Here is a 27,120-nt window from a genome sequence, read left to right as displayed (position 1 = left end):
GGTCCTGGGGGGGGGCGCGGGGCGATCTGACCCCGGGGGGTGCCCCCACGGTGGCCTGGCCCGCGATCGGGGCCCACCGATCCGCGGGCGGGCCTGTGCCATGGGGGCACTCTTTCCCTTCCGCCTCCGCCACGGCCTCCACCATGGCGGAGGCGGAAGAGACTCTCCCCACTGCGCATGCGCCGGGAAACTGACAGCGGCCGCTGACGCTCCCGCGCATGCGCCGCCCTGACATGTCATTTCCGCGCCAGCTGGCGGGGCAACAAAGGCCGTTTCCGCCAGCTGGCGGGGCGGAAGTCCCTCCGGCGCCGGCCTTGCCCCTCAATGTTGGGGCTCGGCCCCCAAAGATGCGGAGCATTCCGCACCTTTGGGGCGGCGCGATGCCCGTCTGATTGGCGCCGTTTTGGGCGCCAGTCGGCGGACATCGCGCCGTTTGGGGAGAATTTCGCCCCTGAATCTACACTTTAAGTGCTGTAAGCTGCAGGGCGAAGGATCGGACGCAGGAAGGTGGGATTAGAAAGGGCACCTGGACATGGTCAAGATGGGCTGAATGGCTTCCTACTGAGCTGTAAATTTTCTCTGATTCTCTGATTCCTTCCCTCTCACTGTCCAGCATGCTCACTTTAGTATTTCTGAAAAAAGACTCATGTTGTTAAAGCTTTTAAAAAATATTGTGGGGGGCGATTCCCCCAGCCCCGCGCCGGGCTGGAAAATCACCACAACCACGTCACGGTGCCCCAGTGTGATTCCCCCAGCCCTGTGCCGGGCTGGAAAATCGCCACAACCACGCCACGATGCCCCGGCCCCGGCACGCGATTCCCCCAGCCCCGCGCCGGGCTGGAAAATCGCCACAACCACGCCACGATGCCCCGGCCCCGGCGCGCGATTCCCCCAGCCCCGCGCCGGGCTGGAAAATCACCACAACCGCACCACGATGCCCCAGCGCACGATTCCCCCAGCCCCGCGCCGGGCTGGAAAATCACCACAACCGCGCCACGATGCCCCGGCGCGCGATTCCCCAGCCCCGCGCCGGGCTGGAAAATCACCACAACCGCGCCACGATGCCCCGGCGCGCGATTCCCCAGCCCCGCGCCGGGCTGGAAAATCACCACAACCACGCCACGATGCCCCGGCCCCGGCGCGCGATTCCCCCAGCCCCGCGCCGGGCTGGAAAATCGCCACAACCACGCCACGATGCCCCGGCCCCGGCACGCGATTCCCCCAGCCCCGCGCCGGGCTGGAAAATCGCCACAACCACGCCACGATGCCCCGGCCCCGGCGCGCGATTCCCCCAGCCCCGCGCCGGGCTGGAAAATCACCACAACCGCACCACGATGCCCCAGCGCACGATTCCCCCAGCCCCGCGCCGGGCTGGAAAATCACCACAACCGCGCCACGATGCCCCGGCGCGCGATTCCCCAGCCCCGCGCCGGGCTGGAAAATCACCACAACCGCGCCACGATGCCCCGGCGCGCGATTCCCCCAGCCCCGCGCCAGGCTGGAAAATCACCACAACCGCACCACGATGCCCCGGCCCCGGCGCGCGATTCCCCCAGCCCCGCGCCGGGCTGGAAAATCACCACAACCACGCCACGGTGTCCCGGCGCGCGATGCTCCGAGGTGCGGAGAAGCGGCGCCATTTGTGCCAGCGCATCTGGCGCGGCGCCGGCCGCTGGAATGAGCGAGGCCGCCGATTCTCCGGCCGGATGGGCCGAGCGGCCGCTCCGACACAACAGAGTCCCGCTGGCGGCGTTCACCCCTGGTCGCTGCTGCCGGGAACGCTGCGCGAACGGTCAGGTGGCGGTCTGTGGTGGGGGGCTCCTTCACCGAGGGGGGCCTCCGATGGTGTCTGGCCTGCGATCGGGGCCCACCGATCGGCGGGCCGGCCTCGTCCCCCCCCTCCGGGCCTACTTTCCTGCGCAGCCGGCCCCTGAACACCAACCCCATGTTGAGTCGGGGCCAGCGCGCAAAAGAAGTCCCCTGGGCATGCGCAGGTTGGCACGGCGCCCATTTGGACATGCGTGAACCGCTCCAGCGCCGTGCTGCCCCCTGTGGGGGCCAGAATCATACGTAACCGGGCCCAGTTCGCACCATCATGAAACGTGACGGTGTTCACAACGGCGCGAACTCTTGGGCCCAATATTGGAGAATCGCCCCCTTAGAGTTGCCGAATTCATTTTTCCAATTAATGGGCAAATTAGCGCGGCCAATGCACCTAACCTGCACATCTTTGGGTTGTGTGGCGAAACCCACGCAGACACAGGGAGGAAAGAGAAAATGCAGGAAAATCTCAGCAGGTCTGGCAGCATCTGGAGGGAGAGAAAAGAGCTAACGTTTCGAGTCCAGATGACCCTTTGTCAAAGCTAACAGACAGAGAAAGTGGGGAATATTTATTCTGTGGAGTGAGAATGAAAGATGAGTCATAGCCACAGAAACCCAGGGAAACCGGCTGCTAATGGCCACAGAAACCAAGGGAACAGAGTGCTAATAGCCACAGAAACCAAGGGAACAGAGTGTTAATGGCAGTCCCCAGAGAGGGCAAAAGTTTTGTTCACTCTGGGGACTGCCATTGGCACTCTGTTCCCTTGGTTTCTGTGGCTATTAGCACGCTTTCCCTTGGTTTCTGTGGCCATTAGCAGCCGGTTTCCCTGGGTTTCTGTGGCTATGACTCATCTTTCATTCTCACTGCACAGTATAAATATTTCCCACTTTCTCTGTCTGTTAGCTTTGACAAAGGGTCATCTGGACTCGAAACGTTGGCTCTTTTCTCTCCCTCCAGATGCTGTCAGACCTGCTGAGATTTTCCAGCCTTTTCTCTTTGGTTTCAGATTCCAGCATCCGCAGTAATTTGCTTTTATCCAGACACAGGGAGAATGTGCAAACTCCAGATGGTTAGTGTTGTTGAAGCTTTTTGACATGCGCTCATCAGGACAATTTGCAAGAATACCACCTGCAGGATTCTCCATCGGCGGGGTGCTGTGCTTCGCCGGCAATGTACCCATGTCCACGAGTTTCCCGATGGGGTGGGGCCACAAGATTTGGCCACACCCTCTGGCAGCATGTTCCAGGCACCATAAGGTAGAACGTGCGTTCTCCACCCGGAAACCATGGTTTAACTGGGAGATTCACTCCCGACAGAAGGCCAGGACTTTAATTATAATAATCTTTATTAATGTCACAAGTAGTCTGACATTAAAACTGCAATAATGTTACTGTGAAAATCCCCTTAGTCGCCACACGCAGCATCTGTTCGGGTACACTGTGGGAGAATTCAGAGTGTCCATTTCACCGAACTAGCATTCAAGACAGGCGACTCTGACCGATATAAGAAATCTAGGTACAACCTTCACAAAGCCATCAGGGACGCCAAGTGACAATCAGAGTCACAGACTAGCGACACAGATCTCGTCAGTTGTGGCAAGGCTTAAACCACAAGCCAGGAGGGAAGTGAAGAAAGGGATTAGGAGAGCTAAGAGAGGGCATGAACAATCTTTGGCGGGTAGGATCAAGGAAAACCCCAAGGCCTTTTACACATATGGGAGAAATATGAGAATGACTAGAGCGAGGGTAGGTCCGATCAAGGACAGTAGCGGGAGATTGTGTATTGAGTTTGAAGAGGTAGGAGAGGTCTTGAATGAGTACTTTTCTTCCGTATTTACAAATGAGAGGGGCGATATTGTTGGAGAGGACAGTGTGAAACAGATTGGTAAGCTCGAGGAAATACTTGTTAGGAAGGAAGATATGTTGGGCATTTTGAAAAACTTGAGGATAGACAAGTCCCCCGGGCCTGACGGGATATATCCAAGGATTCTATGGGAAGCAAGAGATGAAATTGCAGAGCCGTTGGCAATGATCTTTTCGTCCTCACTGTCAACAGGGGTGGTACCAGGGGATTGGAGAGTGGCGAATGTCGTGCCCCTGTTCAAAAAAGGGACTAGGGATAACCCTGGGAATTACAGGCCAGTTAGTCTTACTTCGGTGGTAGGCAAAGTAATGGAAAGGGTACTGAAGGATAGGATTTCTGAGCATCTGGAAAGACACTGCTTGATTAGGGATAGTCAGCACGGATTTGTGAGGGGTAGGTCTTGCCTTACAAATCTTATTGAATTCTTTGAGGAGGTGACCAAGCATGTGGATGAAGGTAAAGCAGTGGATGTAGTGTACATGGATTTTAGTAAGGCATTTGATAAAGTTCCCCATGGTAGGCTTATGCAGAAAGTAAGGAGGCATGGGGTAGTGGGAAATTTGGCCAGTTGGATAACGAACTGGCTAACCGATAGAAGTCAGAGAGTGGTGGTGGATGGCAAATATTCAGCCTGGAGCCCAGTTACCAGTGGCGTACCGCAGGGATCAGTTCTGGGTCCTCTGCTGTTTGTGATTTTCATTAATGACTTGGATGAGGGAGTTGAAGGGTGGGTCAGTAAATTTGCAGACGATACGAAGATTGGTGGAGTTGTGGATAGTAAGGAGGGCTGTTGTCGGCTGCAAAGAGACATAGATAGGATGCAGAGCTGGGCTGAGAAGTGGCAGATGGAGTTTAACCCTGAAAAGTGTGAGGTTGTCCATTTTGGAAGGACAAATATGAATGCGGAATACAGGGTTAACGGTAGAGTTCTTGGCAATGTGGAGGAGCAGAGAGATCTTGGGGTCTATGTTCATACATCTTTGAAAGTTGCCACTCAAGTGGATAGAGCTGTGAAGAAGGCCTATGGTGTGCTCGCGTTCATTAACAGAGGGATTGAATTTAAGAGCCGTGAGGTGATGATGCAGCTGTACAAAACTTTGGTAAGGCCACATTTGGAGTATTGTGTACAGTTTTGGTCGCCTCATTTTAGGAAGGATGTGGAAGCTTTGGAAAAGGTGCAAAGAAGATTTACCAGGATGTTGCCTGGAATGGAGAGTAGGTCTTACGAGGAAAGGTTGAGGGTGCTAGGCCTTTTCTCATTAGAACGGAGAAGGATGAGGGGCGACTTGATAGAGGTTTATAAGATGATCAGGGGAATAGATAGAGTAGACAGTCAGAGACTTTTTCCCTGGGTGGAACAAACCATTACAAGGGGACATAAATTTAAGGTGAAAGGTGGAAGATATAGGAGGGATATCAGAGGTAGGTTCTTTACCCAGAGAGTAGTGGGGGCATGGAATGCACTGCCTGTGGAAGTAGTTGAGTCGGAAACATTAGGGACCTTCAAGCAGCTGTTGGATAGGTACATGGATTACGGGAAAATGATATAGTGTAGATTTATTTGTTCTTAAGGGCAGCACGGTAGCATTGTGGATAGCACAATTGCTTCACAGATCCATGGTCCCAGGTTCGATTCCAGCTTGGGTCATTGTCTGTGCGGAGTCTGCACGTCCTCCCCGTGTCTGCGTGGGTTTCCTCCGGGTGCTCCGGTTTCCTCCCACAGTCCAAAGATGTGCGGGTTAGGTGAATTGGCCAATGATAAATTGCCCTTAATGTCCAAATTGCCCTTGGTGTTGGGTGGAGGTGTTGAGTTTGGGTAGGGTGCTCTTTCCAAGAGCTGGTGCAGACTCAAGGGGCCGAATGGCCTCCTTCTGCACTGTAAATTCAATGATAATCTATGATTAATCTAGGACAAAGGTTCGGCACAACATCGTGGGCCGAAGGGCCTGTTCTGTGCTGTATTTTCTATGTTCTATGTTACAAAGCAAAGCCGAGTAGAATCTCCGGCTTCCTTCGCCAATGAACTCAATACGTTCTCTGCTCGTTTCAAGCAGGAAACCATCAAACCGTTTTCGACTGCCCCAGCAACCTCGGACACACACCACAGTTACTCACACAGCCCATGAAGTCAGAGCGGCCTTCTTGAAAGTGAACCCTCGGAAAGCAGCGTGTCATAAGAACATAAGAACTAGGAGCAGGAGTCGGCCATCTGGCCCCTCGAGCCTGCTCCGCCATTCAATGAGACTTTGGCTGATCTCACGGGTCCTGACGGAGTCGCTGTTTGTGCACTCGGATCCTGTGCGGACCAACTGGCGGGTGTGTTCGCGGACAGCTTCAACCTTCCCTACTCCATTCTGACGTTACCACTTACTTCAAGAAGACCAGCCAATGTTTATTTAGGCTGTGTAACTGGTTAAAGCTCGTTTTCCAGTACAATGTCCAGGGCTTCCTTGGAAATCATGGGTGAGCGATTGAGGCAACGTGCCTCAACGCCTATTGTCCGGTGGCCTTGGCATCGGTTATTATGAAGTTCTTCATGAGGTTGGTCATGAGACACATCAACTCCATACTCCCAGAATGCCTTGACCCACTGCAATTCGCATACCGTCGCAACCGGTCTACAGCAGACGCCATCTCCCTGGCCCGACACTCATCCATGGAGCATCTTGACAACAAGGACTCCTACATCAGACTCTTATACATTGACTACAGCTCCGCCTTCAACACCATAATCCCAGCCAAGCTCATATCAAAACTCAAACCTAGGACTTGGCTCCTCCCTCTGCAACTGGACCCTTGACTTCCTGACCCAAGACCGTAAGAAACTACAGAGAGTTGGGAACGCAGCCCAGTCCATCACACAAACCCACCTCTCATCTATTGACTCTGTCTACGCCTCTCGCTGCCTTGGGTAAGTGGGCAGCATAATTGATTAATAAGGTGATCAGGGGTAAGGGGAGAAGGCAGGAGAATGGGAATGAGAAAATATCAGCCATGATTGAATGACGGAGCAGACTCGATGGGCCGAGTGGCCTAATTCTGCTCCTTTGTCTTATGGTCTTATGGTCATAATCAAAGACCCCTCCCACCTGAGATATTCTCACTTCCAACCTCTTCCATTGGGCAGGAGATACAAAAGTCTGAGAACACGCACTGACAGATTCAAAAACAGCTCCTTCCCCACTGTTACCAGACTCCTAAACGACCCTCTTATGGACTGATCTGATCTCTCCGCACATCTTCTCTACTTAGTTGTACTTACTCCGTATTTTTCATCCGATCACTGTGTCTATGTATTTACATTGTGTATCGGTTGTATGTTCTATGTTTTTCATGTATGGAATGATCTGGACTGCACGCAAGTCGTCCAGTACTTCCCCGGAGCGGAGAAACTACGACATCTTCTTCACAGCCTTCAACACGCCATTGATGACGATGCACATCTTGCCAAGGTCATCCCCACACCCCCACTACTTGCCTTCAAACAACCGAGCAACCTCAAACAAACCATTGTTTGCAGCAAACTACCCAGCCTTCAGAACAGTGACCACGACACCACACAACCCTGCCATGGCAATCTCTGCAAGACGTGCCAGATCATCGACATGGATACCACTATTACACGTGAGAACACCACCCACCAGGTACGCGGTACATACTCGTGCGACTCGGCCAACGTTGTCTACCTCATACGCTGCAGGAAAGGATGTCCCGAAGCGTGGTACATTGGCGAGACCATGCAGACGCTGCGACAACGAATGAACGGACATCGCGCAACAATCACCAGGCAGGAATGTTCCCTTCCAGTCGGAGAACACTTCAGCAGTCAAGGGCATTCAGCCTCTGATCTCCGGGTAAGCGTTCTCCAAGGCGGCCTTCAGGACACGCGACAACGCAGAATCGCCGAGCAGAAACTTGTAGCCAAGTTCCGCACACATGAGTACGGCCTCAACCGGGACCTGGGATTCATGTCGCATTACATTCACCCCCCACCATCTGGTCTGCAAAATCCTACCAACTGTCCTGGCTTGATACAATTCACACCCCTTTAACCTGGGGTTACCCCTCTCTCTGGATCTGTAAACACTCAATGAACTGCAAATGCTCGCATTCCAAGCATTGTCTGGCACCTTTGACTTTGTCTATATATATGTTTCTGGAACATACCTCTTCATTCAACTGAGGAAGGAGCAGAGCTCCGAAAGCTAGTGTTTGAAACACTTTAACCTGGTGATGTAAGACTTCTTACTCTAAATCTAAATGAGCAAGTAGGAAACTTGTAGACGAAAGACAAGTTTAGTGAAACCATTGTTGAAGGGCATAACAATCATGCACAAGGATTGCAGTCCTTTGAGATCTATTGAAGTGCAAGTGGAGCAGGTGACTACAGAGAGGGTACATAGTGGCAATGCTCCATGGTCCGCATGTATTCATCACCTTGTCAGACTCGCACTTGTCAAATGTTTGGAATTTTAATTGTTTTCTAAATTATCCATCTTCTCTTTTGGGTAATCCAATACAGTGGAAGTGGCATTTCATAGTGCTCCCAGGGTTTATAGAACATAGAACAATACAGCGCAGTACAGGCCCTTCAGCCCACGATGTTGCACCGAAACAAAAGCCATCTAACCTACACTATGCCATTATCATCCATATGTTTATCCAATAAACTTTTAAATGCCCTCAATGTTGGCGAGTTCACTACTGTAGCAGGTAGGGCATTCCACGGCCTCACTACTCTTTGCGTAAAGAACCTACCTCTGACCTCTGTCCTATATCTATTACCCCTCAGTTTAAAGTTATGTCCCCTCGTGCCAACCATATCCATCCGCGGGAGAAGGCTCTCACTGTCCACCCTATCCAACCCCCTGATCATTTTGTATGCCTCTATTAAGTCTCCTCTTAACCTTCTTCTCTCCAACGAAAACAACCTCAAGTCCATCAGCCTTTCCTCATAAGATTTTCCCTCCATACCAGGCAACATCCTGGTAAATCTCCTCTGCACCCGCTCCAAAGCCTCCACGTCCTTCCTATAATGCGGTGACCAGAACTGTACGCAATACTCCAAATGCGGCCGTACCAGAGTTCTGTACAGCTGCAACATGACCTCCCGACTCCGGAACTCAATCCCTCTACCAATAAAGGCCAACACTCCATAGGCCTTCTTCACAACCATATCAACCTGGGTGGCAACTTTCAGGGATCTATGTACATGGACACCTAGATCCCTCTGCTCATCCACACTTTCAAGAACTTTACCATTAGCCAAATATTCCGCATTCCTGTTATTCCTTCCAAAGTGAATCACCTCACACTTCTCTACATTAAACTCCATTTGCCACCTCTCAGCCCAGCTCTGCAGCTTATCTATATCCCTCTGTAACCTGCTACATCCTTCCACACTATCGACAACACCACCGACTTTAGTATCGTCTGCAAATTTACTCACCCACCCTTCTGCGCCTTCCTCTAGGTCATTGATAAAAATGACAAACAGCAACAGCCCCAGAACAGATCCTTGTGGTACTCCACTTGTGACTGTACTCCATTCTGAACATTTCCCATCAACCACCACCCTCTGTCTTCTTTCAGCTAGCCAATTTCTGATCCACATCTCTAAATCACCCTCAATCCCCAGCCTCCATATTTTTTGCAATAGCCTACCGTGGGGAACCTTATCAAACGCTTTGCTGAAATCCATATACACCACATCAACTGCTCTACCCTCGTCTATCTGTTCAGTCGCCTTCTCAAAGAACTCAATAAGGTTTGTGAGGCATGACCTACCCTTCACAAAGCCATGCTGACTATCCCTGATCATATTATTCCTACCTAGATGATTATAAATCTTGTCCCTTATAATCCCCTCCAAGACTTTACCCACTACAGACGTGAGGCTCACCGGTCTATAGTTGCTGGGGTTGTCTCTGCTCCCCTTTTTGAACAAAGGGACCACATTTGCTGTCCTCCAGTCCTCTGGCACTATTCCTGTAGCCAATGATGACATAAAAATCAAAGCCAAAGGTCCAGCAATCTCTTCCCTGGCCTCCCAGAGAATCCTAGGATAAATCCCATCAGGTCCCGGGGACTTATCTATTTTCAGCCTGTCCAGAATTGCCAACACCTCTTCCCTACGTACCTCAATGCCATCTATTCTATTAGCCTGGGGCTCAGCATTCTCCTCCACAACATTATCTTTTTCCTGAGTGAATACTGACGAAAAATATTCATTTAGTATCTCGCCTATCTCTTCAGACTCCACACACAATTTCCCATCCCTGTCCTTGACTGGTCCTACTCTTTCCCTAGTCATTCGCTTATTCCTGACATACCTATAGAAAGCTTTTGGGTTTTCCTTGATCCTTCCTGCCAAATACTTCTCATGTCCCCTCCTTGCTCATCTTCTCTCTCTGTTTAGATCCTTTCTCGCTACCTTGTAACTATCCATCGCCCCAACCGAAACTTCACACTTCATCTTCACATAGGCCTCCTTCTTCCTCTTAACAAGAGATTCCACTTCCTTGGTAAACCACGGTTCCCTCGCTCGACGCCTTCCTCCCTGTCTGACCGGTACATACTTATCAAGAACACGCAATAGCTGATCCTTGAACAAGCCCCACTTATCCAGTGTGCCCAACACTTGCAGCCTACTTCTCCACCTTATCCCCCCCAAGTCATGTCTAATGGCATCATAATTGCCCTTCCCCCAGCTATAACTCTTGCCCTGCGGTGTATACTTATCCCTTTCCATCATTAACGTAAACGTCACCGAATTGTGGTCACTGTCCCCAAAGTGCTCTCCTACCTCCAAATCCAACACCTGGCCTGGTTCATTACCCAAAACCAAATCCAACGTGGCCTCGCCTCTTGTTGGCCTGTCAACATATTGTTTCAGGAAACCCTCCTGCACACACTGTACAAAAAACGACCCATCTATTGTACTCGAACTATATATTTTCCAGTCACTATTTGGAAAGTTAAAGTCTCCCATAATAACTACCCTGTTACTTTCGCTCATATCCAGAATCATCTTCGCCATCCTTTCCTCTACATCCCTAGAACTATTAGGAGGCCTATAAAAAACTCCCAACAGGGTGACCTCTCCTTTCCTGTTTCTAACTTCAGCCCATACTACCTCGGAAGAAGAGTCCCCATCTAGCATCCTCTCCGCCACCGTAATACTGCTCTTGACTAGCAGCGCCACACCTCCCCCTCTTTTGCCTCCTTCTCTGAGCTTACTAAAACACCTAAACCCCGGAACCTGCAACATCCATTCCTGTCCCTGCTCTATCCATGTCTCCAAAATGGCCACAACATCGAAGTCCCAGGTACCAACCCATGCTGCCAGTTCCCCTACCTTGTTTCGTATACTCCTGGCATTGAAGTAGACACACTTCAAACCACCTACCTGAACATCGGCCCCCTCCTGCGACGTCAAATCTGTGCTCCTGACCTCTATACTCTCATTCTCCCTTACCCTAAAACTACAATCCAGGTTCGCATGCCCCTGCTGCATTAGTTTAAACCCCCCCAAAGAGCACTAACAAATCTCCCCCCCAGGATATTTGTGCCCCTCAGATTCAGATGTAGACCATCCTGTCTGTAGAGGTCCCACCTTCCCCAGAAAGAGCCCCAGTTATCCAGAAATCTGAATCCCTCCCGCCTGCACCATCCCTGTAGCCACGTGTTTAAATGCTCTCTCTCCCTGTTCCTCATCTCACTATCACGTGGCACGGGCAACAACCCAGAGATAACAACTCTGTTTGTTCTAATTCTGAGCTTCCATCCTAGCTCCCTGAAAGCCTGCCTGACATCCTTGTCCCCTTTCCTACCTATGTCGTTAGTGCCAATGTGGACCACGACTTGGGGCTGCTCCCCCTCCCCCCTAAGGACCCGGAAAACACGATCCGAGACATCACGTACCCTTGCACCTGGGAGGCAACATACCAAACGTGAGTCTCTCACGCTCCACAAAATCTCCTATCTGTGCCCCTGACTATAGAGTCCCCAATTACTAATGCTCTGCTCCTCTCCCCCCTTCCCTTCTGAGCAACAGGGACAGACTCCGTGCCAGAGGCCCGTACCCCATGGCTTACCCCTGGTAAGTCGTCCCCCCCACAAGTATCCAAAGCGGTATACTTGTTTCTCAGGGGAACGACCGCAGGGGATCCCTGCACTGACTGCTTTTTCCCAGTCCCTCTTACAGTTACCCACCTATCTCCAATCTTTGGTGTAACTAATTCCCTGAAGCTGCTATCTATGACCCCTTCTGCCTCCCGAATGATCCGAAGTTCTTCCAACTCCAGCTCCAGTTCCCTAACTCGGTCTTGGAGGAGCTGGAGATGGCAGCACTTCCTGCAGGTAAAATCAGCAGGGACACTTTTGAGGAAAGAAACGTTAAAAAACTGCGCACAAACTTGCTGCATTGTTCATTTATTTAAAAATATCAGTGGTGCAAATAGCGGAAAGCAATGGTCAAGGCACGAGGCAATAAAAGGAAAGCCTAGCCCAAAATGGCCTCAATTTACTCACCATGTCGGACACGATACAGTGAGTTATGTCACTTTGAGAATTGTCTGGAATCACTGTAGTAGGCGAATGACAGCAGCATGTGCAGAATCTACTGCCTATGGGAAATATTTTATATGGATGATTCAGGGTGGAGGATGTCTGAAGCTACCATCCTCGTTCTAATAGCAGCATTAGCCTGAAACCAAGGAACACAAGTCTACATAGAATTAGTGGAACATATAGAACAGAAAGAGGCCATTTGACCCAACTGGTCCAAACTGGTGTTTGTGCTCCTCTTGAGCCTCCTCCCATCCTTCCTCACCGAACACTATTAGTACAACCCTCTGGTCACTTCTCCATCACATGCTTACCCTCATCTTCTTCTCCTTCTTAGGCAGTCCCTCAGGGCTTCCAGACTAAGATTGAGTTCTCAGGTGACTGAGGAGCCCAATGTGCGACCTTCAGTCCCAGTCACATGTGTTTCGAGGAGCGGGTATGTGGGGTCCCCTGGTTGCCATGTGGTCCTTTTGCTGGAGACACTTGGCCTCAGCTTACCCTTGGTGGTGATACTTGAGGTGTTGAGCTCTTTCCTGGATGCTTTTTCTCCACTTTGGGAAGTCTTGGGGCAGGGATTGCCAGCGGTTGGGGGATGTTTACCTTTTTAAGCAGGTTTTGAGAATGTCCTTGAAGAGTTTCCGCTGCCCTCCTGGGGCTTACTTGCTGTGTCAAATCTCTGAGTGGAGCTCACATAAAGCATGTGGCTCACCCAGCGGAGCTGACCGAGCTTCGATACTGGGGACGTTGGCCTGAGCTCTGACGTTGGTGAGCCTATCCTGCCAATGGGTTTGCAGGATCCTGCAGAGAGAGCGCTGGTGGTACCGCTCCAGGGTTTTGAGGTGCCTGCTGTACATTGTCCATGAGCCTGAGTCGTATGGGAGGATGGGTTTCACTATTGCTCTATAGACCTTGACCTTGGTGACAGGTCTGAGTTCCTGGACTTCAAACAGTCTCTTCCTCAGGCAACCAGGGCTGCGTGATACACTGAAGGTGGTGTTGAACTTGGTCGTCGATTTCTGCCCTTGTTGATCCCAAACAATGGAAAGTGGCCCACATTGTCCAAGGCCTCGTCGTGGGTTCTGATAACTGGGAAGTAGTGCAATGTGGTGGATGTTTAATGTGAGGCCATTGCTCTCGAATGCCTGTAACCGCTTTGTGGTAATAAGGTCCACATTTTGTCTGTCTAAGTAAAGAAGTTTTTCTTCTGAATTCCACATTTGATTTCTTGGTAAGTATCTTATATTGACAGTCTCTAGTTCTTCACAGAAATGGCTCATGCTCTGTTTCTACATTATGAAAACATTTCATAATTTTAAAGACCTCCAATAGATTGATTAGCTCTTTTCCTATTCTTTTCTAAAAAAAAAACACACCTCGCTTTTTCTGATAGGTATAATTTTGCATTTGTGTTATTAACTAGGTGATAAGAGTTATCATCCTTCTGAAGAGTGAGCCTGATCCTGGATTTGTTTCATCCAACTCATTGCCTGTTTTCTTCGTATTACAGTTGGACCAAAAAAAGGATTGCCTGAAAGGGAAATGCACCCGTAAGATCATCATCAGCAAAGGCACGATGCCGGTGCTAGAACTACTAAACATCACGGTCTTCTTTCAACAACATGGGTGAGGATGAGACCCATAATTGGGACATAGGAACTGGAGGTGGTCTTTTAACCCTTCAAACCTATTTCAACATTCACTGAGCTTGTGGCTGACATACCACCTAACTCCATATTACTAACTTTATCCCACATTCCGAACCACCTCAAGACCAATATTTTAATATTGCGCATTAGAAATTAACACAGTCCTCCAACTGTGGATTAACCTTGTGATTAAGGAGGGCACTATGGAGGATTCGAGCACTGAGGGTAGAGCTAAGAAATAGGAAGGGTGCAGTAACATTGTTGGGACTTTACTACAGGCCTCCCAAAAGCGAGCGTGAAGTAGAGGTACAAATATGTAGACAGATTATAGAAAAATGCAGGAGCAATAGGGTGGTCGTGATGGGAGATTTTAACTTCCCCAACATTGAATGGGACTCATGTAGTGTTGGAGGCGTTGGAGCAGAATTTGTAAGGAGCATCCAGGAGAGTTTTTTAGAGCAGTATGTAAATAGTCCAACTCGGGAAGGGGCCATATTGGACCTGGTATTGGGGAATGATCCCGGCCAGGTGGTTGAAGTTTCAGTCGATGATTACTTTGGGAACAGCGATCACAATTCCGTAAGTTTTAGAATACTCATGGACAAAGACGAGAGTGGTCCTAAAGGAAGAGTGCTAAATTGGGGGAAGGCCAGCTATACCAAAATTCGACAGGAGCTGGGGAATGTGGATTGGGAGCAGCTGTTTAAGGGTAAATCCACATTTGAAATATGGGAGTATTTTAAGGAAAGATTGATTAGAGTGCAGGACAGACATGTCCCTGTGAAAATGAGGGATAGAAATGGCAAGATTAGGGAACCATGGATGACGGATGGAATTGTGAGACTAGCTAAGATGAAAAAGGAAGCGTACATAAGATCTAGGCGACTTAAAACTGATGAAGCTTTGGAGGAATATCGGGAAAGTAGGACAAATCTCAAACGCGCAATAAAGAGGGCTAAAAGGGGTCATGAAATATCTTTGGCTAACAGGGTTAAGGAAAATCCCAAAGCCTTTTACTCGTATATAAGGAGCAAGAGGGTAACTAGAGAAAGGATTGGTCCACTCAAAGCCAAAAGAGGGAATTTATGCGTGGAGTCAGAGGAAATTGGTGAGATTCTTAATGAGTACTTTGCATCGGTATTCACCAAGGAGAGGGACATGACGGATGTTGAGGTTAAGGATGGATGTTTAAATACCCTAGGTCAAGTCGGCAAAAGGAAGGGGGAAGTGAAAATGAAAAGAAAATCACTTATTGTCACAAGTAGGCTTCAAATGTGAAAAGGCCCTAGTCGCCATATTCCGGCACCTGTTCGGGGAATTGAACCATGCTGCTGGCCTGCCTTGGTCTGCTTTCAAAGCCAGCGATTTAGCCCTGTGCTAAACAGCCCCTTAGTATGAGTTTTGAGTATTCTAAAAGGCATTAAGGTGGACAATTCTCCAGGTCCGGATGGGATCTATCCCAGGTTACTGAGGGAAGCGAGGGACGAAATAGCTGGGGCCTTAACAGATATCTTTGCAGCATCCTTGAGCATGGGTGAGGTCCCAGAGGACTGGAGAATTGCTAATGTTGTCCCTTTGTTTAAGAAGGGTAGCAGGGATAATCCAGGGAATTATAGACCTGTGAGCTTGACGCCAGTGGTAGGCAAACTGTTGGAGAAAATACTGAGGGATAGGATCTATTCACATTTGGAAGAAAATAGACTTATCAGTGATAGGCAGCATGGTTTTGTGCAGGGAAGGTCTTACAAACTTAATAGAATTCTTTGAGGAAGTGACAAAGTTAATTGATGAGGGAAGGGTTGTAGATGTCATATACGTGGACTCCAGTAAGGCGTTTGATAAGGTTTCCCATGGCAGGTTGATGGAAAAAGTGAAGTCGAATGGGGTTCAGGGTGTACTAGCTAGATGGATAAAGAACTGGCTGGGCAACAGGAGACAGAGAGTAGTGGTGGAAGGGAATGTCTCTGTGGTAATACCAGGTATTGCGGTACCTGTGAGGTGGATGACCATTGGTTAGACCCAGGAGTCTACCATTGGCTGATGTACATAGCTCCGCCCTGAGAGGCGGAGTATAAGAACCGGTGCCATCCCAGCAGCCTTCACTTTCTGTATGGAAGCTGCTGGGGAAGAGTTCTAGCAGATTAAAGCCTTCAATTATGAATCACTTCGTCTTGAGAGTAATAGATTGTGCATCAATTTAATCTGCTACAACTTCAGTTGGAAGGATGGATCTCGGTATCAAACCGGAGTGCCTTCAGCTCAGCCCCCACGCGGACAACTCTGCTGCTATTTTTAAACATTGGCTGGCGTGCTTTAAGGGCTACCTCGACACTGCCGCCGGCACCCCCACGGAAGGGCAAAAGATGCATCTCCTACGCTCACGGGTCAGCCCTGGGATCTACCCTTTTATCGAGGAGGCGGAGAATTATGCTTCCGCGATTGAACTGCTAGAAGGACATTATATCCGCCCTGTGAACCAGGTCTACGCTCGTCACCTGCTGGCGACTAGGCGGCAAAGCCCCGAGGAAATGTTGGAAGACTTCTACCGGGCGCTGCTGGTGCTGGGCCGAAACTGTGGCTGCCCGCCAGTTTCAGGGAGCGAGCACACGGAACTTTTGATCAGGGATGCTTTTGTGGCAGGTATGAGCTCCCCTGATATCCGCCGAAGACTCCTAGAAAGGGACACTCTGGGACTTACAGAAGCACGGGCCCTGGCAGGGTCCATGGACGTTGCCAATAAAAACGTGCTGTCCTTTGCACCCGATCGCGCGGCGGCCCCCTGGGCTGCGTGGCACCCCGCAGCGGCAGCCCCACAGGCCTTCCCCCTGACCCCGCAAGCCTGCACGGTGAGATGGCCCGCTAATGCCGCCGGAACCCGCTGTTTCTTCTGCGGGCAGGCGAATCATCCCCGCCCGCGCTGCCCGACCCGCACCGCCGCATGCAAAGGGTGCGGCAAGAAGGGACACTTTGCGGCGGTCTGCCAGGCCCGCGCCGTGGCCGCGGTCACCAGCGTCTATCGGCAACACCCCCTTCAGGCCCCGACCGCGCAGCGCTCACCGCCACCCCCGTATCCTAAGGCCACGTGCGACCCGCGGGTGCGACCCTTTTGCCCACCACGCTGGATGGGTGGGCGCCACCATTTTGTCCCTCGCCGCCGCCATCTTCTTCATCCCCGGACACCATGGGCGACCCATGGGTGACGCCATCTTGGATGGGGCCCCAGGCCCCCAGCACAGCCGACTACACGCTGCCCGACCAGAACCCTGAATTACTTCATCTGGCCTCGGTGACTCAGGACCAGAGTCGGCCCCGGACACTTGCAACAGCTACAACGACGATCTCCACCAACGGCCACGTGACGTCGTGCTTGATTGACTCTGGGAGCACGGAAAGCTTTGTTCACCCTGACACGGTAAGGCGCTGTTCTCTTGTCACCCATCCCGTAAATCAAAGGATCTCCCTGGCCTCCGGGTCACACTCGGTGGAGATAAAGGGGTTCTGCTAGCGAACCTCACTGTCCAAGGCAGGGAATTCCACAATTTCCCCCTGTACGTTCTGCCGCACCTCTGCGCAGCCACCCTTCTTGGGCTGGATTTCCAATGCCACCTGCAAAGCCTGACTTTTAAATTTGGCGGCCCTATACCCCCCTTACGGTCTGCGGCCTCGCGACCCTGAAGGTCGACCCGCCTTCCCTGTTTGCGAACCTCACCCCGGATTGCAAACCCGTCGCCACCAGGAGCAGACGGTACAGTGCCCAGGACCGGACCTTCATCAGGTCGGAGGTCCAGAGGCTGCTGAGTGAAGGGGTCATCGAAGCGAGCAACAGTCCCTGGAGAGCTCAAGTAGTGGTGGTAAAGACCGGGGAGAAACATAGGATGGTCATTGACTACAGTCAGACCATCAACAGGTTTACGCAGCTGGACGCGTACCCTCTCTCCCGTATAGCCGACCTGGTGAACAGGATCGCGCAATACAACGTTTTCTCCACGGTGGATCTCAAGTCTGCCTACCACCAGCTACCCCTCCGTAATAGTGACCGCAAGTACACTGTCTTCGAAGCAGATGGGCGACTCTATCAATTTGTAAGAGTTCCCTTCGGTGTCACGAACGGGGTCTCGTCTTCCAACGAGAGATGGACCGAATGGTTGACCGGTACGGCTTACGCGCAACGTTCCCATATCTGGATACCGTCACCATCTGTGGCCATGACCAGCAGGACCACGACACCAACCTCCGCAAATTTCTCCAGACCGCAAAAATCCTTAACCTCATCATAGAATTTACAGTGCAGAAGGAGGCCATTCGGCCCATCGAGTCTGCACCAGCTCTTGGAAAGAGCACCCTACCCAAGGTCCACACCTCCATCCTATCCCCATAATCCAGTAAGCCCACCCAACACTAAGGGCAATTTTGGACACTAAGGGCAATTTAACATGGCCAATCCACCTAACCAGCACATCTTTGGACTGTGGGAGGATACCGGAGCACCCGGAGGAAACCCACGCAGACACGGGGAGAACGTGCAGACTCCGCACAGACAGTGACTCAAGCCGGGAATCGAACCTGGGACCCTGGATCTGTGAAGCAATTGTGCTATCCACAAGGCTACCGTGCTGCCCATAAGCTGACATACAATAAGGATAAATGCGTGTTTAGCACCGACCGTCTAGCCATTCTAGGCTACGTAGTGCGAAGTGGAGTAATAGGCCCTGACCCTGAACGCATGCGCCCCCTCATGGAGTTCCCCCTCCCTCACTGCCCCAAGGCCCTGAAGCGCTGCCTCAGGTTCTTCAGCTATTATGCACAATGGGTCCCCAACTACGCAGACAAAGCCCGACCCCTGATCCAGTCCACAACCTTCCCCCTGTTGATGGAGGCCCGCCAAGCCTTCTGCCGCATCAAAGCAGACATTGCAAAGACCACGATGCGCGCCATCGACGAGTCTCTCCCCTTCCAGGTCGAGAGCGATGCGTCCGACGTAGCTCTGGCCGCTACCGTCAACGAAGCAGGCAGGCCCGTGGCTTTCTTCTCCCGTACCCTCCATGCTTCCGAAATTCGCCACTCCTCGGTCGAAAAGGAGGCCCTGGCCATAGTAGAAGCTGAGCGACACTGGAGGCATTACCTGGCCGGCAGGAGATTCACTCTCCTCACTGACCAACGGTCGGTGGCCTTCAAGTTCGATAATGCTCAGCGGGGCAAGATTAAGAACGACAAGATTTTGCGGTGGAGGATAGAGCTCTCCACCTACAATTACGAGATCTTGTACCATGCGGGGAAGCTAAACGAGCCTCCAGATGCCCTGTCCCGCGGCACTTGTGCCACCGCACAAGTGGACCACCTCCGAGCCCTCCACGAGGACCTCTGCCACCCATGGGTCACTCGCTTTTTCCACTTTATCAAGACCCGCAACCTGCCCTACTCCATCGAGGAGGTCAGGACAGTCGCCAGGGCCTGCCGAATCTGCACGGAGTGCAAACCGCACTTCTACCGGCCAGAGAGGGCGCACCTGATAAAGGCTTCCTGTCCCTTTGAATGCCTCAGTATGGATTTCAAAGGCCCCCTCCCCTCCACCGACCGCAACACGTACTTCGTTAACGTGATTGACGAGTACTCCCGGTTCCCATTCGCCATCCCCTGCCCAGACATGACCACAACCACCGTCATCAAGGCCCTCCAGGGTATCTTTACACTGTTCGGTTTCCCCGCATACATACACAGTGATAGGGGGTCCTCCTTTATGAGCGACGAACTGCGTCAATTCCTGCTCAGCAAGGGCATCGCCTCGAGCAGGACGACCAGTTACAACCCCCGGGGAAACGGGCAGGTAGAGAGGGAGAACAGAACGGTCTGGAAGACCGTCCTGCTGGCCCTACGGTCCAGGAATCTCCCAGTCTCCCACTGGCAGGAAGTCCTCCCGGTGGCTCTCCACGCCATTCGGTCGCTGCTCTGTACAACCATGAATCAGACACCTCATGAACGGCTCCTTGTTTTCCCCAGGAAGTCCTCCTCTGGGACCTCGCTCCCAACCTGGCTAGCGACACCCGGACCCATCCTGCTTCGGAAACATGTGAGGGCGCACAGGTTGGACCCGTTGGTCGAGGGGGTCCACCTGCTGCACGCCAACCCCCAGTACGCCTACGTAGCGTTCCCCGACGGCCGCCAAGACACGGTCTCCCTCCGGGACCTGCCGTCTGCTGGAGCCCCACCCGCAGTACTCCCGCTGCTCCTGCCTAGGCCCGACCACACACTGATGCCCCCTACAGGTGCGTTCCCCCCTGTCCACCTTTTGCCCCAACATTGCCGCCTAGGGGTGATGAAGCTGCCAGGGAGGACGACAGCACGCTCTCGGAGTCGCAACCACCGGGACCCCCATCAGAATCACCGCCGAGGCCCAGACGCTCCAGAAGGACGACCAGGCCACCCGATCGACTGATTGCTGCACCATGAACACTTTGTTAATACCCTCGACATCACGGTACCGCCAAACCTGGTCATACCATGCGAAAGGCGACTATTAACGCTGGCCTCCACCCCCGCCAGGCTCATTTTTTAACAGGGGGTGAATGTGGTAGTACCAGGTATTGCGGTACCTGAGAGGCTGATGACCATTGGTTAGACCCAGGAGTCTACCATTGGCTCCGCCCTGAGAGGCGGAGTATAAGAACCGGTGCCATCCCAGCAGCCTTCACTTTCTGTATGGAAGCTGCTGGGGAAGAGTTCTAGCAGATTAAAGCCTTCAATTATGAATCACTTCGTCTTGAGAGTAATTGATTGCGCATCAGTCTCAAAATGGAGAAAGGTGACTAGTGGTGTTCCACAGGGATCTGTGCTTGGACCACTGTTGTTTGTGATGTACATAAATGATCTGGACGAAGGTATAGGTGGTCTGATTAGCAAGTTTGCAGATGATACTAAGATTGGCGGAGTAGCAGATAGCGAGGAGGACTGTCAGAGAATACAGCAAAATATGGATAGATTGAAGAGTTGGACAGAGAAATGGCAGATGGAGTTCAATCCAGGCAAATGCGAGGTGATGCATTTTGGAAGATCTAATTCAAGAGTGGACTATACGGTCAATGGAAGAGTCCTGGGGAAAATTGATGTACAGAGAGATCTGGGAGTTCAGGTCCATTGTACCCTGAAGATGGCAACGCAGGTCGATAGAGTGGTCAAGAAGGCATACAGCATGCTTGCCTTCATCGGACGGGGTATTGAGTACAAGAGTCGGCAGGTCATGTTACAGTTGTATAGGACTTTGGTTAGGCCACATTTGGAATACTGCGTGCAGTTCTGGTCGCCACATTACCAGAAAGATGTGGATGCTTTAGAGAGGGTGCAGAGGAGGTTCACCAGGATGTTGCCTGGTATGGAGGGTGCTAGCTATGAAGAAAGGTTGAGTAGATTAGGATTGTTTTCGTTGGAAAGACGGAGGTTGAGGGGGGACCTGATTGAGGTCTGCAAAATTATGAGAGGTATGGACAGGGTGGATAGCAACAAGCTTTTTCCAAGAGTGGAGGTGTCAATTACAAGGGGTCACGATTTCAAGGTGAGAGGGGGAAAGTTTAAGGGAGATAGAACATAAAACATAGAAAAATACAGCACAGAACAGGCCCTTCCGCCCACGATGTTGTGCCGAACCTTTATCCTAGATTAATCATAGATTATCATAGAATTTACAGTGCAGAAGGAGGCCATTCGGCCCATCGAGTCTGCACCGGCTCTTGGAAAGAGCACCCTACCCAAGCCCACACCCCCACCTTATCCCCATAACCCAGTAATCCCACCCAACACTAAGGGCAGTTTTGGACACTAAGGGCAATTTAGCATGGCAAATCCACCTAGCCCGCATGTCTTTGGACTGTGGGGGGAAACCGGAGCACCCGGAGGAAACCCACGCACACACGGGGAGGATGTGCAGACTCCGCACAGACAGTGACCCAAGCCGGAATCAAACCTGGGACCCTGGAGCTGTGAAGCAATTGTGCTATCCACAATGCTACCGTGCTTCCCTTAAGAACAACTTGAAATGAAATTAAAATCGCTTATTGTCACAAGTAGGCTTCAACTGAAGTTACTGTGAAAAGCCCCTAGTCGCCACATTCCGGCGCCTGTTCGGGGAGGCTGTTACGGGAATTGAACTGTGCTGCTGGCCTGCCTTGGTCTGCTTTCAAAGCCAGCGATTTAGCCCTGTGCTAAACAGCCAACTTAATCTACACTATATCATTCTACTGTAATCCATGTACCTATCCAATAGCTGCTTGAAGGTCCCTAATGTTTCCAACTCAACTACTTCCACAGGCAGTGCATTCCATGCCCCCACTACTCTCTGGGTAAAGAACCTACCTCTGACATCCCCCCTATATCTTCCACCATTCACCTTAAATTTATGTCCCCATGTAATGGTTTGTTCCACCCAGGGAAAAAGTCTCTGACTGTCTACTCTATCTATTCCCCTGATCATCTTATAAACCTCTATCAAGTCTCCCCTCATCCTTCTCCGTTCTAATGAGAAAAGGCCTAGCACCCTCAACCTTTCCTCGTAAGACCTACTCTCCATTCCAGGCAACATCCTGGTAAATCTCCTTTGCACCTTCTCCAAAGCCTCTACATCCTTCCGAAAATGAGGCGACCAGAACTGTACACAGTACTCCAAATGTGGCCTTACCAAAGTTTTGTACAGCTGCATCATCACCTCACGGCTCTTAAATTCAATCCCTCTGCTAATGAACGCTAGCACACCATAGGCCTTCTTCACAGCTCTATCCACTTGAGTGGCAACTTTCAAAGATGTATGAACATAGACCCCAAGATCTCTCTGCTCCTCCACATTGCCAAGAACTCTACCGTTAACCCTGTATTCCACATTCATATTTGTCCTTCCAAAATGGACAACCTCACACTTTTCAGGGTTAAACTCCATCTGCCACTTCTCAGCCCAGCTCTGCATCCTATCGATGTCTCTTTGCAGCCAGCCCTCCTCACTATCCACAACTCCACCAATCTTCGTATCGTCTGCAAATTTACTGACCCGCCCTTCAACTCCCTCATCCAAGTCATTAATGAAAATCACAAACAGCAGAGGACCCAGAACTGATCCCTGCGGTACACCACTGGTAACTGGGCTCCAGGCTGAATATTTGCCATCCACCACCACTCTCTGACTTCGATCGGTTAGCCAGTTTGTTATCCAACTGGCCAAATTTCCCACTATCCCATGCCTCCTTACTTTCTGCAGAAGCCTACCATGGGGAACTTTATCAAATGCCTTACTAAAATCCATGTACACTACATCCACTGCTTTACCTTCATCCACATGCTTGGTCACCTCCTCAAAGAATTCAATAAGACTTGTAAGGCAAGACCTACCCCTCACAAATCCGTGCTGACTATCCCTAATCAAGCAGTGTCTTTCCAGATGCTCAGAAATCCTATCCTTCAGTACCCTTTCCATTACTTTGCCTACCACCGAAGTAAGACTAACTGGCCTGTAATTCCCAGGGTTATCCCTCGTCCCTTTTTTGAACAGGGGCACGACATTCACCACTCTCCAATCCCCTGGTACCACCCCTGTTGACAGTGAGGACGAAAAGATCATTGCCAACGGCTCTGCAATTTCATCCCTTGCTTCCCATAGAATCCTTGGATATATCCCGTCAGGCCCGGGGGACTTGTCTATCCTCAAGTTTTTCAAAATGCCCAACACATCTTCCTTCCTAACAAGTATTTCCTTGAGCTTACCAGTCTGTTTCGCACTGTCCTCTCCAGCAATATGGCCCCTCTCATTTGTAAATACAGAAGAAAAGTACTCGTTCAAGACCTCTCCTATCTCTTCAGACTCAATACACAATCTCCCACTACTGTCCTTGATCGGACCTACCCTCGCTCTAGTCATTCTCATATTTCTCACATATGTGTAAAAGGCCTTGGGGTTTTCCTTGATCCTACCCGCCAAAGATTGTTCATGCCCTCTCTTAGCTCTCCTAATCCCTTTCTTCAGTTCCCTCTTGGCTATCTGGTATCCCTCCAGCGCCCTATCTGAACCTTGTGTCCTCAGCCTTACATAAGTCTCCTTCTTCCTCTTAACAAGACATTCAACCTCACTTGTCAACCATGGTTCCCTCACTCAACCATCTCTTCCCTGCCTGACAGGGACATACATATCAAGGACACGTAGTACCTGTTCCTTGAACAAGTTCCACATTTCACTTGTGTCCTTCCCTGACAGCCCATGTTCCCAACTTATGCACTTCAATTCTTGTCTGACAACATCGTATTTACCCTTCCCCCAATTGTAAACCTTGCCCTGTTGCACGCACCTATCCCTCTCCATTACTAAAGTGAAAGTCACAGAATTGTGGTCACTATCTCCAAAATGCTCCCCCACTAACAAATCACTTGCCCTGGCTTATTACCAAGTACCAAATCCAATATGGCCTCCCCTCTGGTCGGACAATCTGTTGGAAAAGCTTCCTGGACACACTGCACAAACACCACCCCATCCAAACTATTTGATCTAAAGAGTTTCCACTCAATGTTTGGGAAGTTAAAGTCACCCATGTCACTGGAGATGTGCGTGGAAAGTTTTTTTACGCAGAGGGTGGTGGGTGCCTGGAACGCTTTGCCAGCGGAGGTGGTAGAGGCGGGCACAATAGTATCATTTAAGATGCATCTAGACAGATATATGAACGGGCGGGGAACAGAGGGAAGTGGATCCTTGGAAAATAGGCGACAGGTTTAGATAAAGGATCTGGATCGGCGCAGGCTGGGAGGGCCGAAGGGCCTGTTCCTGTGCTGTAATTTTCTTTGTTCTTTGTTCTAACCAATGTTATATTATCTGCAAAATGACTTCCAACTCCTCGGATTATATATTTTTCTCATTTGTTCATGGGGTGGTTAAGCCAGTTCACTGGCAAGGCCAGTGTTTATTGCAAATCTCCATTTGCCCTTGAACAGGTAGTAGTGAGCTGCCTTTTTGAACCGCTGCAGTCCATGTGTTGTAGGTACACCCACTGTGCTGTTAGGAAGGGAGTTCCAGCGGCATTGAAGGAGCTATTCTAATTATATTCTAATCCTCTAAATTAAAAGGTAGCACTCTGTTAGCCTTTCTCTTCATTTTCTGTACCGGTCTATTTTTAAAACAATATTTTTATTAAGGTATTTGAAAGTTTTTATAATAACAATAACAATGACATAAACATGGTACAATAAACATTTCCATCCCAATCCCAAATTTCACACACCCCAACCATAAAACAACAATCCTGCCCCCCCCCCCCCCCCCCCCCCCCCCCCGTCCCTTGGAATACTGCATCTGCTGACATTTAAATTTTCCCGAGAAAGTTGACGAACGGCTGCCTCCTCCGGGTGAACCCAACCATTGACCCTCATAAGGCGAACTTTATCTTCTCGAGACTGAGAATCCCAGCCATGTCACTAAACCAGGGGCGGGATTCTCCGACCTCCCGCCGGGCCGGAGAATCGGCGGGGGGGGCGGCGTGAATCTCGCCCCGCTGCCCCAACGCCGGCTGACGAATTCTCCGGTGCCGATTTATTGGCTGGGGCGGGAATCGCGCCACGCCGGTCGGGGGCCGTTGGTAGCGGGCCCCCCCCCCCGGCGATTCTCCGCTCCGCGATGGGCTGAGTGGCCGCCCGTTTTCGACCAGTCCCGCCGGCGTAAATTACACAAGGTTCTTCCCGGCGGAATTGGTCTGCGGAGTCTTCGGGGGGGGGGGATCTGGCCCGGGGGGGGGGGGCCCCATGGTGGCCTGGCCTGCGATCGGGGCCCACCAATCTATGGGCGGGCCTGTGCCGACCGCTGTAAAGCTCTGCCATGGCCGGCTTGGAGAAGAAACCCCCTGCGCCTGCGCAGGAATCACGGCAGCGGTTCTGGGACCACGCTAGCGCTCCTGCGCTTGCGCCAACTCACGCCGGCCGGCGGAGGCCCTTCGCCGCTGGTTGGCGCGGCGCCAACCACTCCAACGCCGGCCTAGCCCCCGCAGGTGCGGCGGATTCTGCACCTTCCGGGCGGCCCGATGCCGGAGTGCTTCACGCCGCTCCTCGCCGCCGGGACCGCCCGCCGGATAGCGGAGAATCCTGCCCCAGGTCTCTACATTCGAGGGCTTTGAGTCCCTCCACATTAACAAGATCTGTCTCTGGGCTACCAGGGAGGCAAAGGCCAAGACGTCAGCCTCTTTCGCCCCCTGAACTCCCGGCTCTTCCGACACTCCGAAGATCGCTACCTCCGGACTCGGCACCACCCGTGTTTTTAGCGCCGTGGACATTGCCTTAGCGAAACCCTGCCAAAACCCTCTAAGCTTCGGGCATACCCAAAACATGTGGACATGATTTGCTGGGCTTCCCGCGCACCTCGCACACCTGTCCTCTACCCCGAAGAACTTACTCATCCTAGCTGCTGTCATGTGTGTCTCATCAGGCTGAGTCTGGCACATGATGAGGATGTATTAACCCTGCTTAGGGCATCCGCCCACAGACCCGCCTCGATCTCTCCTCCTAACTCGTCCTCCCACTTGCCCTGAAGCTCCTCCACCGGGGTTTACTCCGCCTCCGAAAGTTCCTGGTAAATATCCGATACCTTCCCCTCTCCCACCCAGGTACTGGAGACTACTCTACCCTGTATCCCCCGTGGTGGCAGCGGGAAGGCTGGAACCTGCTTTCTCAGGAAGTCTCACGCCTGCAAATACCTAAACTCATTCATAGAACATAGAACATTACAGCACAGCACAGGCCCTTCGGCCCTCGATGTTGCGCCTGCTAGCAACTCTAATTTATCCTCCAAGGCTTTCAAGCTGGGGAAGCTCCCGACTATAAATAGATCCCCCATCCTTCTAATTCCTGCCCTCTGCCATCTCCGGGACCCACCATCCAGCCTACCCGGGACAAACCGATGATTATTATAAATCGGGGTCCAAATCGATGCTCCCTCCCCTCTCTTATATCTCCCTCACTGCCCCCAGATTCTCAGAGCTGCCACCACCACCGGACTTGTGGAGTATCGGGCTGCCGAGAACGGAAGAGGTGCCGTTATGAGTGCTCCCAAACTGGTGTCTTTGCATGACGCCACCTCCATCATGGCTACATTAGCCGCCCAGTATTAGTTGCAGAAGTTCAGCAGCACCAACCCACCCTCCCCCGACTGCGCTCCAGCAACACTCTCTTCACTCGCGGGGTTTTACTCGCCCACACAAAGCCCAAAATAACCTT

The 27,120-nt window shown here is 51.4% G+C and overlaps 1 protein-coding gene across 1 annotated transcript in view; it reads left to right on the top strand.

Annotated features, from left to right (window-relative positions):
• The window catches only part of LOC140429947 (uncharacterized), a 470,344-nt gene that overhangs the window by 74,778 nt on the left and 368,446 nt on the right, over nt 1–27,120 (top strand). Inside the window, exon 6 of the mRNA XM_072517537.1 lies at nt 13,761–13,876. Coding sequence (XP_072373638.1) covers nt 13,761–13,876 — 116 coding nt within the window. The remainder of the gene's footprint in view (nt 1–13,760; nt 13,877–27,120) is intronic.

Source organism: Scyliorhinus torazame, chromosome 9 (genome assembly GCF_047496885.1).
Source record: "Scyliorhinus torazame isolate Kashiwa2021f chromosome 9, sScyTor2.1, whole genome shotgun sequence".
NCBI lineage: Eukaryota > Metazoa > Chordata > Chondrichthyes > Carcharhiniformes > Scyliorhinidae > Scyliorhinus > Scyliorhinus torazame.
This window is presented reverse-complemented; position numbering and strand designations above follow the sequence as displayed.